General features: G+C 35.9%; 3 protein-coding genes across 4 annotated transcripts in view; 1 reads left to right on the top strand and 2 right to left on the bottom strand.

Moving 5' to 3' along the window:
• LOC126373717 (protein split ends-like) overlaps window positions 1-7,716 on the bottom strand; it is a 75,363-nt gene extending 67,647 nt beyond the window's left edge. The window contains exon 1 of the mRNA XM_050019952.1: window positions 7,359-7,716. Coding sequence (XP_049875909.1) covers window positions 7,359-7,441 — 83 coding nt within the window. The 5' untranslated portion in view covers window positions 7,442-7,716. The remainder of the gene's footprint in view (window positions 1-7,358) is intronic.
• Window positions 7,717-9,704: 1,988 nt separating this feature from the next.
• Window positions 9,705-11,591, top strand: LOC126373596 (uncharacterized). Its single transcript, XM_050019782.1, has 2 exons — window positions 9,705-10,076; window positions 10,424-11,591. Exons 1-2 carry the CDS (start codon window positions 9,805-9,807, stop codon window positions 10,599-10,601), a joined length of 450 nt encoding a protein of 149 aa, XP_049875739.1. The 5' UTR covers window positions 9,705-9,804; the 3' UTR covers window positions 10,602-11,591.
• A 58-nt stretch (window positions 11,592-11,649) lies between these two features.
• Window positions 11,650-14,207, bottom strand: LOC126373594 (uncharacterized). Of its 2 annotated transcripts, none has more exons than XM_050019778.1 (4): window positions 13,873-14,207; window positions 13,060-13,203; window positions 12,390-12,519; window positions 11,650-11,881 (listed from the first exon to the last, which is right to left on the bottom strand). In XM_050019778.1, the coding sequence occupies exons 1-4, from the start codon at window positions 14,000-14,002 to the stop codon at window positions 11,779-11,781; spliced, it is 507 nt and encodes a 168-aa protein (XP_049875735.1). In that variant the 5' UTR covers window positions 14,003-14,207; the 3' UTR covers window positions 11,650-11,778. The 2 variants fall into 2 exon arrangements, with proteins under 2 accessions (XP_049875735.1, XP_049875736.1); XM_050019779.1 differs by lacking the exon at window positions 13,873-14,207 and adding an exon at window positions 13,451-13,574.
• Window positions 14,208-14,466: the final 259 nt, after the last annotated feature.

Here is a 14,466-nt window from a genome sequence, read left to right as displayed (position 1 = left end):
AGTGTTTTAACCGAATATTTTATTCGATATTTCGATATTCGGTCCGAACCGAATATTTGGCTAAACCATTCGGCTTCGCGCTACGTCAATGGTAAATCTTTAAAGAGCGCGTACTTTTGCTGAAACCATCTGGAAGTAACCATAATAACCAGCTCTATCTATTCATAGATCACGGAATTTATTATAGTCAAAAATAGGTTTGTGTTGACCACAAATTCACCTGATAGTAGGTAACGATGTGGCCTAATGTATGTAGTTGGTACATGCTTTCCTAGTAAATCTCTATTCACTTTTTAGTTTTGAATATTCCAAGATTATATTAATTCCCTGAAATACGTTGTCTTTGTTATAATTAATTGTAATCGTATACAAAATTTAATATTAGATATTCGGTTTTATTGCTGAATACCGAAAACCAGCCGAATATTCAGCCTATCTTTACAAAGATACTTTTAGTAAACCGCACCGAAATTGAACAAGTCTGAGAGAGTCGCTTACAGCCGATTTTATTAGGCAAAAAAATATAAATGTGTCAATATTAATATACGCATGGAATTCTGACTCTCAGTTCTGTAGTTTTGAAAGTTAAATTTCGATTTTGCGACACAGGAGATTTGTGGAATTGAATTGAATTTCGATATAGGTATCAGTTTGTAGGTGTTTTAAACAACCTTAACATCTGATCTGTTGAGATACACAACAGTACAGTCATTTGGTTTTACCTGCGAAGCTTTCCGGTAGTTTTAAAAATTGCTGGTTTTATAGATTTTGACGTGTTCACTCGTCATCTTGCCGCCCACCATATTGGATAAATTCCGCCTAAAACAGTTTATAGACGATATCTATTTTTTTTATGCAACTGACTGGAGATGGGAGTGGTAGAGCATAAAATTCTGTACAAATGACAATGGGCACATTTGTATGAAACTTGGTCCAAGAACCTCCACTGATGAGACTTATATGTAATGAAAGCTTATACTTTCCCTATGATTCTGGCAAAGTTCTATCAGATTCTGTCCCGGGGTTCTATTTTTACGACCATGTTTAAAAATGGCTAAAAATGTGATAAAATACAGTGGGGGACTAAAATCGACTCAAGATTTGTTGCTCAGTAACTAAATCTACATAGCCAGGACAAACACGGCCGTAGAAAAAGAATCCCGGGCCAGAATCATAGGGAAAGTATAAGCTTTCATTACATATAAGTCTCATCAGTGGTGGTTCTTGGACCAGTTTCGCCCATTCTCCTTTGGTAACCGTTCTTCGCGTTCAGGCTTTCTAACATTCCATAAAATCATATATTATCGAGTTCGGATAATTTCGAAAATACAAACATTTTACTAGTCTACGCGTGGAATACGTATTATGTATGTTTCATCGAAAACATTTTGCTAGGTTGACACTTTCCACACAAGGTTTTACATTTTAATTTATATTTAATTTCCTGGATCATATACGTACTTGCCAGATGTGTTATAGTTTAACAAGCACATATTTGATTAGGCGTATTTAATTAATATAATTTACTTGCCAGGTATTTAAAACGCGTCATATCAAGAACTATTTATTCTGGTTTTCTGGTAATATATTTTTTGCCTGTTTTGCACTTTATCTATCAATCAAAATACTCTACGCACGAAACATATGTTATCCCAAGCCGGTAAAGCGCGCGTCGGACTCGCGCAGCGATTTTTCCGGAACTCTGGCTTTGTCATGCTGTTGAAAAATTTATGTCTCCATACATCGAAATAGGTCATAAGTATAAATATATTTGTAATCGCAAAAACATACATTTTTAGGGTTCCGAATCTCAAAAGCAAATCGGAACCCTTACAGGATCACTTTGTTGCCCGTCTGACAAGACCCTTTTTCCTGGGAATGCGTTGAGATATCAAGTTGAAATTAAATTAACATCTAATACTTACGTCTGCGGGCCCTTGAAGCTAAAAAAACAAGCTTCTAAATCAATGCAACTCAAAGATAGAAGAGAATCTAAATCTATGTGAGAAAGGCAAAAAAGAAAAATACCGAAAATCGTTCATTTGTTGTTCTATCACATGAACGGACTGATTCATGACGAACGATCTGATTCTATAAGGTTTCCGGTTTTCCTTTTGAGGATCGGATCCCCACCACCACCTTTCCACTAAACTATGAATAGGTAAGTATATCCAAGACAAATAACTTAGCTCGATAATGAAATCTAACAAAACCAGAGAAGTTTATTCAAAAAATTTCGACAAAAAAATATCGAGGGATCTTTCGTTTTGTTCGTCTTGTCTTTGTAAACGTATCACACACAAAATGAATTTCACTGGGGGATTCCACAAGTAGGTAGTCGCTCTGTCCCGAGAATAAATAAGGCAAGCATATTATAAAAACAGGGTAAAGTTGTATCAGGATAGAACAATAAAAAGTGAACAATATGAAAACGTTCCAATAGAAGCCATTGACGGTCGCTAGAAACTCATAATTCTGGTTGTGCCCTCAGACCACGATTGTTAAAGGGCCAAATACTATTACTAACAACACCAATAAACCAACTGAAATAATAAAATTTCGGTCATATCCGTAAAAACCTAAAACTAAAGACCGTGACCATCAGACTAAAAATTCTAAAAATTCAAGAGTAATAAAATAGACAATTCAAAATTAAGAGATAGTTGTCGGTATATTTACGCTCGTGGCGAGTTCGTCGACCCAACGGTCCCCGCCCGCGCACCGTGCTGCTTTTGGAGCGCGACATTGCAAAACCGTGGTGGGGCGGTCGCTCAAGATGCTAGCTGCTACGGCCGCTAGACACCGACACACAACACAACTCTTGATTCTCTAAGTACCTACGCGTACATTGATTTGTATGTTCTATGATTGTTTTCACGCTTAACTCACCTTTTTTTTTATTTTAATGATTACTAAATATGAAATTCTGATTACTAAATAAGAACAGTTCTAAAACTGACGAAAAACATTTTCTAATTTTTTATTTTACTTATTTAAGAATTTTAATCAAGAAAAACGTAATAACAAGTCCTACGTCTTATCACATTTTTCTATGACGTATATAAATAAATTCCAGAGTAATTTCGTGTTTTGACATTTAGTAAAAAAAAGTAACTGATTTGACTAGTTGAAAACTAGCCTATTTATTACACATTATTAAATCATTTTGTTTTTAAATTTTATTTGTTAATCATGTTTATTTTGATTGCTATATCGTCAAGTAGGTATTTAAGTTGGATTAGTGTTTTCTAGATGGCAATTATGATTTAGACGGTAATAAAAAAGAAACTAAAATTTATTCGAATTCAACAAAAGGTTGGAGAATTGAAACCGTAAAATATCGAAGAAATAACGTAGTAGGTACCTTTAAGTAAATGAATCATTTTTGATCTAAGAAAAAAAATGGTTTGAGTTATTAAAGACTAAAAAACCTTTCCCAGTAAATATAACATTGTTTCCCTTTTCTAATAGTACGTACGTACCATTAAGGAATTTCCTCACAGGCGTAGAGTCGTGTTGATTTTAATCACAAAAGCTAATAAAAATGGTAAAAACATCTTTGGATTACAGACATCTAACAAAGTGATCCTATAAGGGTTCAGTTTTTCCTTTTCAAGTTCGGAACCCTAAAAATGGTATTTTATGTAAGTACGTGAACACAGACAATTCTGTGGGGTCACACGCCAACATTCCTAAACGTAAAATTTTCAATGAGTTGTTTAAGATTACTGCTTAAAATTGATGTGTGTTCCGTAATTTTTTATTCAGTTTATTAAGCGTTCCTTTTTTAATAAGAAAATGGCACCTACATACCTATAATTTAAAATAAAATTCGGAGGACGTCTATAAACTAGACTCAATTATACAGAGCTAATTAGCCTAAAACTTCAAGTCTAGTCATACGAACAGGGACCAGGTCCAAAAATTAAATAAGAGTCGTAAATCTTGACAACATGAGATCGAAAACACGTCTCAAAATTTGTTTGTAGAAGTCTCTTTAAGTCAGAGTAACAGAACAGAATTTAACATTACTGAACAAACTAAGATTGTGTATCATTATGTTCCTATTATCTTTTAATTCAATATACATACCTGAGTCTCCACCGGACTTCGTATTTTTAATCTTTACGCAAAAATTGTTATACCATACGGCTACTGAGATAAAGGGGAAACTCTCGTGCAGGGCCCGCTAATAACTTGTGTTAATTTTACTTTTTTTTTGTTTTGGTTTTCCCCGAAGGGTAAGACAAAGGGAACTATGCCCATACAGCTATGTCTTACGTATTTTTTTTGTTGATAATTAATGAAATGATGAAGGGTGATGATGATGAAACCTAAGCCCTCGGAGCAGACTCCTACTCCGAACCCCAAACAAATTAACTCAAAAGTCCGCATAAACTTTTGAGTTATGAAGCGGCTTGTTGGCACGAAGCGAAAATAGGTAGATACACTTTGTCCACCGAATACTCCGATATAATAACACTGTCGCGAATGTTTTCCGAGTTAATTTTACTTTATTTGGTTAATATAGTATTTTATGCAACAGTTGTATAAGAAGGGTCAAAAAATGCGAGTGGCGTGAGTTGCGATGTGAGCCTTGGCGAACATCGCAATAAGAGACGCCACGAGCATTTTTTGACCTAGTTATACAACGTTGCATACAATACTTTTTCTACGACGACGTAATTTTAAATGAAACAAAAATTATACAAAGAAAAATTTTATTTATAAAAATTATTTTCCAACGCGCGGGAAAATGGCGGCAAATGTATACTTTTTTTTATAGTATATCTATGGCACGGCTTTTCGGCGGGAAACGGGAACGGGACAGTTGCTTTCTTCATTGAGTAATCTAAATAATTAATACGAAGTGGTGTTTTGTGGTTAATGATCGCATTAAGTTAGTCGGAAGACATTCGCGAGTGTTATTATATTGGAGTATTCAAGGAACAAAGTGTATCTGCCTATTTTCGCTTCGTGCCGGGAAGCCGCTTCATAACTCAAAAGTTTATGCGGACTTTTGAGTTAATTCGTTTGGGGTTCGGAGTAGGAGTCTACTCCGAGGGTGGGGGCTTAGGTTTCATCATCATCACCTTTCATCATTTCATTAATCATCAAGAAAAAAAATACGTCAGAAATGGCTGTATGGGCATAGTTCCCTTTGCCTTACCCTTCGGGGAAAACCAAAACAAAAAAAATATCTATGGCACCCATATGGCACCAAACAAAGTAAAGGTGCCAGTTTCCAGGTCAAAAAAAAAAACAACAACAATGCTTTTTTGGCGACATTATAGTACAGTTACACTTTGTAAACAATGCTTTTATAGGCCATAGAGCGTACACTTTTTCAAAGAGTTTAATTATGTATGTACTTATATTAGACTTTTTGGTTATTTAAATGCCAGATTAAAGTAGAGGAGTAGAAAAAATATTTTTTACTTTTAAATTCAAACAGCCAGTGGCTGGATGATGTTTTAAGATTAAAATGATAGTTTAAGTAATACCGTAATAAGTACCTAATACAATTTGATAACGAGCAGATCAGCGATATCGTCAAACCGTTCGATTTTGTAAGTAAACTTGCGATTGACCATACCTTTTCTTAGGCCGCATGTTACTTATGCGATATCGGTAGGTAGTCAATTCAATTGTGTCTCGCGTCGCGTCGTAAATAGCAGGACGTAGGTACAAGCAACTCAATATCGAGCAGATTTACCTATTTATCAGAAAACATTTGTGATATGCGATCGATATCGGCAATCTAATCGGTGCAGTTGTAGGTACCTATATCGCCTCACGTCATGTGTGAATAAGGTCGCTCGCTAAATATATTGTACCTACTGTTGTTTAGCATTGACATTTGGTTTAAAACCAAATTTTTCAATTGTTATAATGTTACTTCACTTAAGTAGACATATTTTAATAAGTATGTGCTCTAATCAAAAATACGATAAATATTGATAATTTCAATATTATACCTAGATGAGAAAACTTAGTAAAAAGTATCTTTAAATAAATAAATCGTAACCAATGAGCAGCACTAATAGATATTCATAGGTAAAGAGGTAAGTTTGTAACTTTTAGATGGGAAATAGGCAATCTCTGGAATCAATTTAAAATTAAATTTAGTATGGAGATAGTTTAAGACCGAGGGAAGGACAAGATAGTTTTATCCCCCTAAGGCGTTGAAAAGAGAGTGAAAAAAATTGCATAATAGATAACCGGTCCACGCGGGCGGAGTCCAGTCGCGAGGGCGGAAAGCTAGCATTGGATAAATAGAACAGATTATTGTTGTTTATTTCGAAACAGTGATTGACCGCCTAGTAGGTAGGTAGGTAGGCATTTGCTTATCGTCAGTGATGTGCCGTTCCCTGTAATGTTCCCACTTTATGAACGTTCCTAGTAGTAAAAAGGCGTAAAACTTTTATAAAGGGTTTCATTACCACATTATAAGAAAGAACAATTAAAGAAAACTAGCCAATGTGGTTACTATTAAAGAGTTTTTATAAACGGGAACATTCTTACTTTGGGAACATTTCCGGGAACGGCTCATCACCTAGTCTTTGTTAAACTTTAAAGATACCTACCTATAACCAAACAAAAACCTACTAATTTTTGACTAGCCGGCCAAACCATGACAAATACCTTCTATGCTGATAAAAGAAACATTCAATCATTAGACAATTTACTCATAACCAGAACCTATAGTATAAATATCAACCCCGGAAACCAAAACGGACGAGAAATAGGTACATTTGGGTCCTAATTATAATTATTTGGACAGTAGGTAATTAAGTAGAAACCAGTTTGCTAAAAAAGAACATGTTTACATACCTATTATGAAATTGAGTTAAATTGAAGTAGGTACACCTACTAAAGTAGCAGCATTTCATTGACGACTGCAGGGCAGCTTATAGGAGTATAAATAATTCCCAGCCAAATTGTGTATCCACCTACGAACAACACAACACAGGCACAGCCAGTGGAAAGCAGCTCGATCGGCGCGCTCAATCTTGCGACGTTGCATTGCAACATGCCGTCATTGACGTGCCGGTTCGCCCGGCGACGTCGGTACGTACCTACATATTTGAGTAGCGACTCGACAAGACAACTCATTATGTATACGATCTATTCAACGCTTCTTGTGTATAGACACATGTGCTATTTTACCTACCTACTCAGAATATACCTACCTACACAACCATAACGTAAACAATCCCGAGCCTAATCTACTTTTACATACCACAAGACTCCCTGAATACAGTCCTGACTGAAATTGATTGGAGAGTTTATTCATCATGTTTCCGTTGATATGCACCTGCAATGTAGAGGAATAAAACAAAATAAAGGGGGTTTACCGTTTGAAGTGCTCCCTTATTCGATCCTCGCGAATGTTATCGGGTAAATTGCCAACCCACAGATGCCGAGTCTCTCTAACCATCTTGCTTCGAACTCCACATTAGGAATCATTACCCGTTCGCGTCACTACGTGGCAAAAAACAATTTTGCACTCAACGGTGCTTTAGACATTTTTATTAATCACTTCTAATACACGTTAGATAATGTTTAGACCACATGAGTTTCACTCCTCAACAAAACAACACTATCTTTCACTTCACAATATTCGATAATCTCATCACAAAATCCACTCTTCACTATAAACACACCACGTAATAGACGCGAGCGTACTCTTCGCAGCTCTCGAATTGACAGTGAGGCCAGCTTCGACGCGAGTTTGCCGATAAGCTCCGCCTTCTGACCGCTGCCGCGCAAAGTGGAGTAGGGTGACCCGCTTCAATAAACAGAATTTACCCACTCTATTTCATAACAGTATAACATCGAACAATCCATTTCTTATGTTAAAATATTTAATATTCAGCTAATGAATTTAAAATATAACATATTTTTTATAAATTGTGTTGTACATGATAAGATGCAAAATAGCACATGCTATTTCTTTTAAATTGGTATGTCAAGGCATCACACAATTTTTTTAAGAGGCATTATACCATTTCGTAATGCACTTACACAAAGCATACAGTTTAAAATATTATGATAAACTGTAAATTGTACCATAAAAGTTAAGAAAAACATAATAAAAAACCATGAAGAAGTGTCGATATTCGGCTCCGCTGGCCAGCTTACCCCGCACAGCACGTGTCTCTTTCTGTTTGTTGTATTGCGCTCTCACTCCAACTTATGCTGATGCGATTGCAGTGTGGCTATCTAAAAAATTTTGCTCATTATAGAGAACTTACATGTTTCAGGTTAAGAATAATATTATGATAAGGTGGCGCTAATTCCTGTAAATACCATCTAATTTTATTTTAAGTTATATCTGTCTTTTTTTTTCTTTTTTCTTTTTTTTTCGGGGCCAGACGGCCCCCATTCCTGCAGACACCTCCTAATTTTATTTTCAGTTATATCCGTCATTTTCTTATCCGCCGAAAAGGAAAGAGACGGATGATTGTCAACAAGTTAATTTTAAATAGGCATCTCGCTGGTATGCAATTCTTTTGACGTGCTGTCTACTTGAGTCTGTCGGGTTATTGGCCGATGTAAAATTTTTACACTACCCAATCCATTGTACCCAACGTGTTAAGGACCTTCGGGCATCGGGTATAAAATGTATGGCGAAATCGTGGCCGCGCCCACCTTTTACATTGCCCTATCTCGATATCCAAACCTTGGTGGATGGGGCCCGATGGACTGGACAGTGTAGTAAGCGCTTTATCTAGATTGTTAATGTTATATAAGTACCTAATGAGGGACTTCTAGGCTACGTTCCTCGAAAAAATATAGATGCCAACTCGATACTTAATGACCCGAGCAATGAGAAAATAGGTAATTAACACAGTGTCAACTATGAGGTATTTTAGAGGACCGTAGCCTGGAAACTCCCTCATTACAAAGGTGCTGTTTTTTATACAAATGAAATGGATAGCTGTTATTCAGTAGACCGGTTATTCAGTATGTCTCGTAACCGAAAAGCCAAAATCTCACCTTGCCGAATATACCTAATCTGGCTGAACGTAACCGATTGGCACATATTTTTTCGGAAAGAGGTCTTGTATCACCAGAATAAATAAATCTGACTTATAATGAGAGAATGCACTTATTCATTGAACACTGGTCTTTGAATCTAGCTCGGAAGCCGGAAGCCAGGGCCACAAATGTTTAAGCAAACAAGGACTCCCCACGAAGCCTGTTGTGGAGCCTCAGGAGGCTTTTGAGCTTCTGCAAGGAGCCAAGTTTGCTACTTTAGCTAATGTTGCGCAATATACCTACTAAATAAGAATCTAAATAGCATGCATGTAACTAAAGGTTACATTCTTCCGGTCGGATACATGAAGTTTCATCTTACTTTTTTACCTTAAAATTGCCTTAAAACGATACCAAAAACTTAAACTATTTCCAATACCTTACCTTACCTATATTTTCTGACGATCATATTCGGACTGTGATCACAATCTAAATGCAAACATCTAAAGGGGTCATATTCTGATTGCCAAAAAGTAATATTGCAATTACGGGACCCCCTGTATACATTTCTCCTCACCTCTACTGAAGACTTGAATTTATATCCTCTTTGAAGTACTGATGATAAGGCAGCATGGTCTTACGATATTAGCCTGTCCCATAAATGGGCCAAAAGAAAAAAGATGACAGTGACAGTACTGACAGTCATACCATGAAATTAGCTGCAAAAAATATAAATAAATAGTTTCATAATTCATTCATGCAACGAAATTCTTGGTGACACTATCATCGCTTTGTGGAATTATTTTATTTAAACATAATAGAATGTACAAATCGTTAGAAATGTTTCAGAAGTCAAGACAATTGTTAAGGAATACTACAAAGTTATATGCGAGGCAGATTTTTTTGTATTCGACTGAAAAACCTGCTACTTCGTCGTCTTCTGAAGGAATTGTTCTAAGTGATACCTGTGTGAAAAGGTTGAAAGAGTTGTGTGATGATAATAAAACCTTTTTAAGACTGTGCGTGGAGAGTGGAGGCTGTTCAGGTTTCCAATACAAGTTTGATTTGGACGACAAGTTGGCAGAAGATGATAGGTTAGTATTTCTGAATTTTTGGGATTTAGTAACGTTTTAGGTCAACCTTACTACACAGAATTTTAATGTCACACATATTATTTTGTATGTATAAAAGTATTAGGTCCATACAAATAGTCAATGGGTCAGTGAGTCTTGTTTAACTTGGTGGACAACTGAGACCTGTCAAAGATCAAAATAAAATTCAATTTGTAACATAATTACCACTGATAAACTTGTAAAAATTGAATTTTACGTTATTTAATATTATAACATTTATTTTCGACAAGTTTATCTTTGAAAATTAATTACATTAAGAAAATATTGATCAAGAAATTGTATCATAGTATGTCTTGTTATTATTCCAGAGTTTTCGAAAGAGATGGAGTGAAAGTGGTTACAGATGAGACCTCATTGGAACTTATCAAGGGATCAACTATAGACTACCACACAGAACTAATTAGATCCGCATTCCGAGTTGTTAAGAATCCTAATGCTGATGTTGGGTGTTCATGTGGAGCCAGCTTCTCAATCAAACTGGATTAGTTAGTAGTTAGAAAGAACTTGTTAAATCCATGTCTGAATGCTAACATTTATGGAGATAATGATAACCACTAACGTATAATAGCCTTTTAAAGTAAAGTAATGTGTATGTTGTGTCCAGATCTTAGCCAATATGGCCAATGGTGATATCATGATGTAGTTTGGCCAGATCAATGAACACAAAATGACTTGAGCAATGCATGATTACTTCATGATGTTGCTGGACATTGGCAATCATATTGTAAAATTAGTGAATTTATCCAACAGTAGTGGCGCTGGTGTCGATTATATTTATTTTCAATATTGATAGTATTGATTAGGTAAATAATGTTCAACCTAAGAAATTCATTGATTATTCACATTTTTATTAAGTACACCACAGCATGGACACCGCCCACATTAATGGTATGGCCAAACATTGATTGAAATATCATTAAACGTTGATATTTCAACAATATGGTCGACTTAAGTTGACTATTTCATGAAATTGTTGAACACATGAAATGATCAATTCTAAGATCGGGCCACGACAAATACACTGAATTTTCACCATGTAATAGAATCCTAATGGTGGTTTGGTAACTGCTGCTACACAAAAATATTTCTACTGTTTTATATTTCTCCTGTGTTGAAGGAGCTCCAGTGAAAAATAAGTCATTGCATTGTGAAGATTACATGAGCCACGTTAAGTTACAGCAGCCTTCTTCTCAAAGTTCTTGTATTTTTCTGACTGTATTTAATTTACATGCATACATAAAAAGTCTTGATAACTTTGTAGCCTTGAATGTATACCTTTTTTTGAAATTAGTGGGTTTCCCATTTATTATGCCAAGAGACATAAGTTAAAAAAATATTGATTACTGTAGTGTCTAGTTGAGATTGCAATTTTTGTCTTGTATAAGATTGTAAAAAGTAGCTGAATATAGTTAATGTAACTGCTGTGATAGAACTATTTATATAAAATAAATTAAGTTAAATTCAAAAAGATTTTTATTATGTAGTTTTTCATTTTCTATTTGCTTTCTAGGAACTTTAAAATAAAACATTGATCTAAGTAACTAAATGTCATTTAATCAAACCAGATTATAAAGTCAAGTAAACCATTTTTTTCTACATTTTATATATTTTTTAAGAGATATATTGAGTACTCCCTTATTATTACTTGCTATTGTATACAATGTTAGTGAGATTGTGGGACGTTCATAGCTCCCCAGACATTCTCTAGTTTGGGAGAGGGCAGAGTGATGACAGAGTCACTCTTGTTAGTGGAGTTACCAGCAGATCTGGAAGTAAACATAAATTGTGAATCAATAAGAATAAAAATATGTTTACATATTGAACTAGTGTCGCTTAAACATTGCGTATGGGCCTTGACAAACAATTATCGAAAGAACTTAATTCTTTAGGGAAAAATAGGCTTAACAATTTCACGATATTTTTTGGATTATATTATATTCTAGGCCGTAGATATCCAACATGCCTCAGGAGGTGGCGGGGTCATGCTTGGCTATCAGTGAACTCATACGCCTACGTCATTTCATTTTATGCGTGGCCTTTATATGGGGCGATTCCACTGAATATTGATTTCTAATATTTCACTGAATTATGTTTATCTGGTACTTCCATTGCAATTGCGATATATCATGTTGTTTATGCAACTAACCGACATGTGCGGCACACATTGTTAGATTCTTTGTTTTTTTACTGTGTTACGTGGCGCCTGCTAAAATTTTACGAGCAATCGTAACACCCTGTTAAAATTTCTCCTTGCTATATTAAAAATATACTTACTGCTGGCACTCCACATTGAAAGAGAAAGCATCGTTGACTTTCTTCACGTTATGTGGCGAGTACCGGTTGTAGAATCCCCAGATGCTGTTCATCAACTTGCTATTGTATTTCAACGGTGTTAGTTCAGTGACTGAAACAGATAAAAATAATGTTAATGTTTAAATAGGTACCCAGTAGTTACCTATTTTTATAACTTGTGTGATGTGATGCAGTGAATAGATTCCTTCATTCATCAAATTGTTAAGCCTTTCCTAGATTTTAAATATTTACATCTACGTAATTAGTTTGAATGTTCTTTTTGATTGTAGAAACTTTTCAGGACAGAGGTCACTTAATATTATCAATGTTGTTGCCGGGTCAACCCAAACCGAGTTATGAACTACTTACTTTTGCTATGTGTACGTGAATTAAACTCACGCTCATAATGCCTAATGGGGTGGATCAGAAGACAAGTTGTAGCCACTTTTGATATGATCTGCTCATCTCCTAAATAACAGTCCATCATGTTAGAAGTACACCATTCGTCTAGAAGGTTTGTCAGCCAGTTTTTATGGTACTATGTTTTTTGTTCACTCCCGGAATAGCATTACAGCATAATTTGTTAGTTTTAGAATTAGAGAACATCCATCATACAGAACATTCTCTCTATGTTAGAATTTGAGCGTCTTACAGGCAGTGTTGAAGTACTTGGGCTCGCTGCCAGGCCCCTTGCTGGTGTTGGAGAGCTTCATGTCGCTGTCGCGCTGAGTCTGCCGGATGCGGCCCGCGGAGAACGCCGACGGAGGGATGCACGACATCGTCCGTACTTGACAAGCTGTGAAGACAATCAATCAATATTTCATTAACTCAAGGCGTTCTTATCTTACTAGCCAATACTATTGTCCCACTACTGGGCCAGCTAAGCTAAGCCTTCCCTTCATTTCTCCACATTTTACGGTCTTCAGCGAATTGTCACCAGTCTATCATCACACCATCTTTTTCAGGGTCTACCTCGTTTTCGAATTCTAAATTTATCTTCATTACTATACTCCGATATTCGGTTATATTGTATAGATATATACCTGGTCGAACGGTCTTAATTAGCTACAGGAAACATAAATGAACGCACGCCAGTAATACTTATAGGTGAGAGCAGTACTACAAGTCATCGGAAGACATTTTGCAGCATGATTATAGTATAATAAACTGCTTAAGTACCGCCGTGTTACCTGCCCGTCACCTGTAGCTAGACTTATTAAGTATACAGCCGTAATATGCGTGATCCCTTATTTGTGTCTACAAATGTTACTTTACTAAGTATATTTAATAGTTTTATCACATTATCCTCTTTAACAAAGTAAATGCAACACATGTTTAGATGTTTACATTTAACGAACAATTATCAGCACATACCTACTACAAAGTCGTTAAAATTGCTCGTAGAAGTTTCGAGGAAATTTCCATTAAGGGTTTTGTTAATTGACAATAAAATGGCGAGGTTTACCTTTACACAGATTGACGAATATGTTCTGTAGCGTCAAGTTGTTGAGCGCTTCGAGCTGGAGGCCTCTTCTGGCCGCGCCCCGAAGGAGGCCGAAAGCGCTGTCCAAGTAGTATGTGCCAAGTAGCACCATGAAATCTCACGGGGGAGAGAGCAGAGAGAAGAACCGGGAGGACCCAGAGACACGAGTGTGAGGAGCCGCGACGAAGTAGTCACTAGTTGAAATGGCTGCCGACACCCCGTGACCCCTCCTGGAGTTATCGCAAGCGGCAAGACGACGTAATGTCATTATACGTCCCTAAAGATAACGAACACTTTAAAATATGCACGCCGAATAGTGTCTCGTTTCAAACGTTCCTCAAACTTTTGTACACTGATTTTGTACAAACAATTTACTTCACTTAGTTTTGTTTAGAACTCATCTTCGAAGGTAGATATTTGTTTATAGAAGAAAAAAAAAGTTTAGTGCACAACATTCAGTGATGAATGGACTTTCACTTGTTTATCATACTTTACCACTTAGCTGAATAAGATTATACTTAAATGTTTATTCTGCAAATACGTCACTACTATATAATATAGGAATAGACATAAAGA

The sequence above is a fragment of the Pectinophora gossypiella genome, chromosome 16 (genome assembly GCF_024362695.1).
Source record: "Pectinophora gossypiella chromosome 16, ilPecGoss1.1, whole genome shotgun sequence".
NCBI lineage: Eukaryota > Metazoa > Arthropoda > Insecta > Lepidoptera > Gelechiidae > Pectinophora > Pectinophora gossypiella.
The sequence above is the reverse complement of the archived record's forward strand: the minus strand, read 5'-3'. Positions and strand labels throughout refer to the sequence as shown.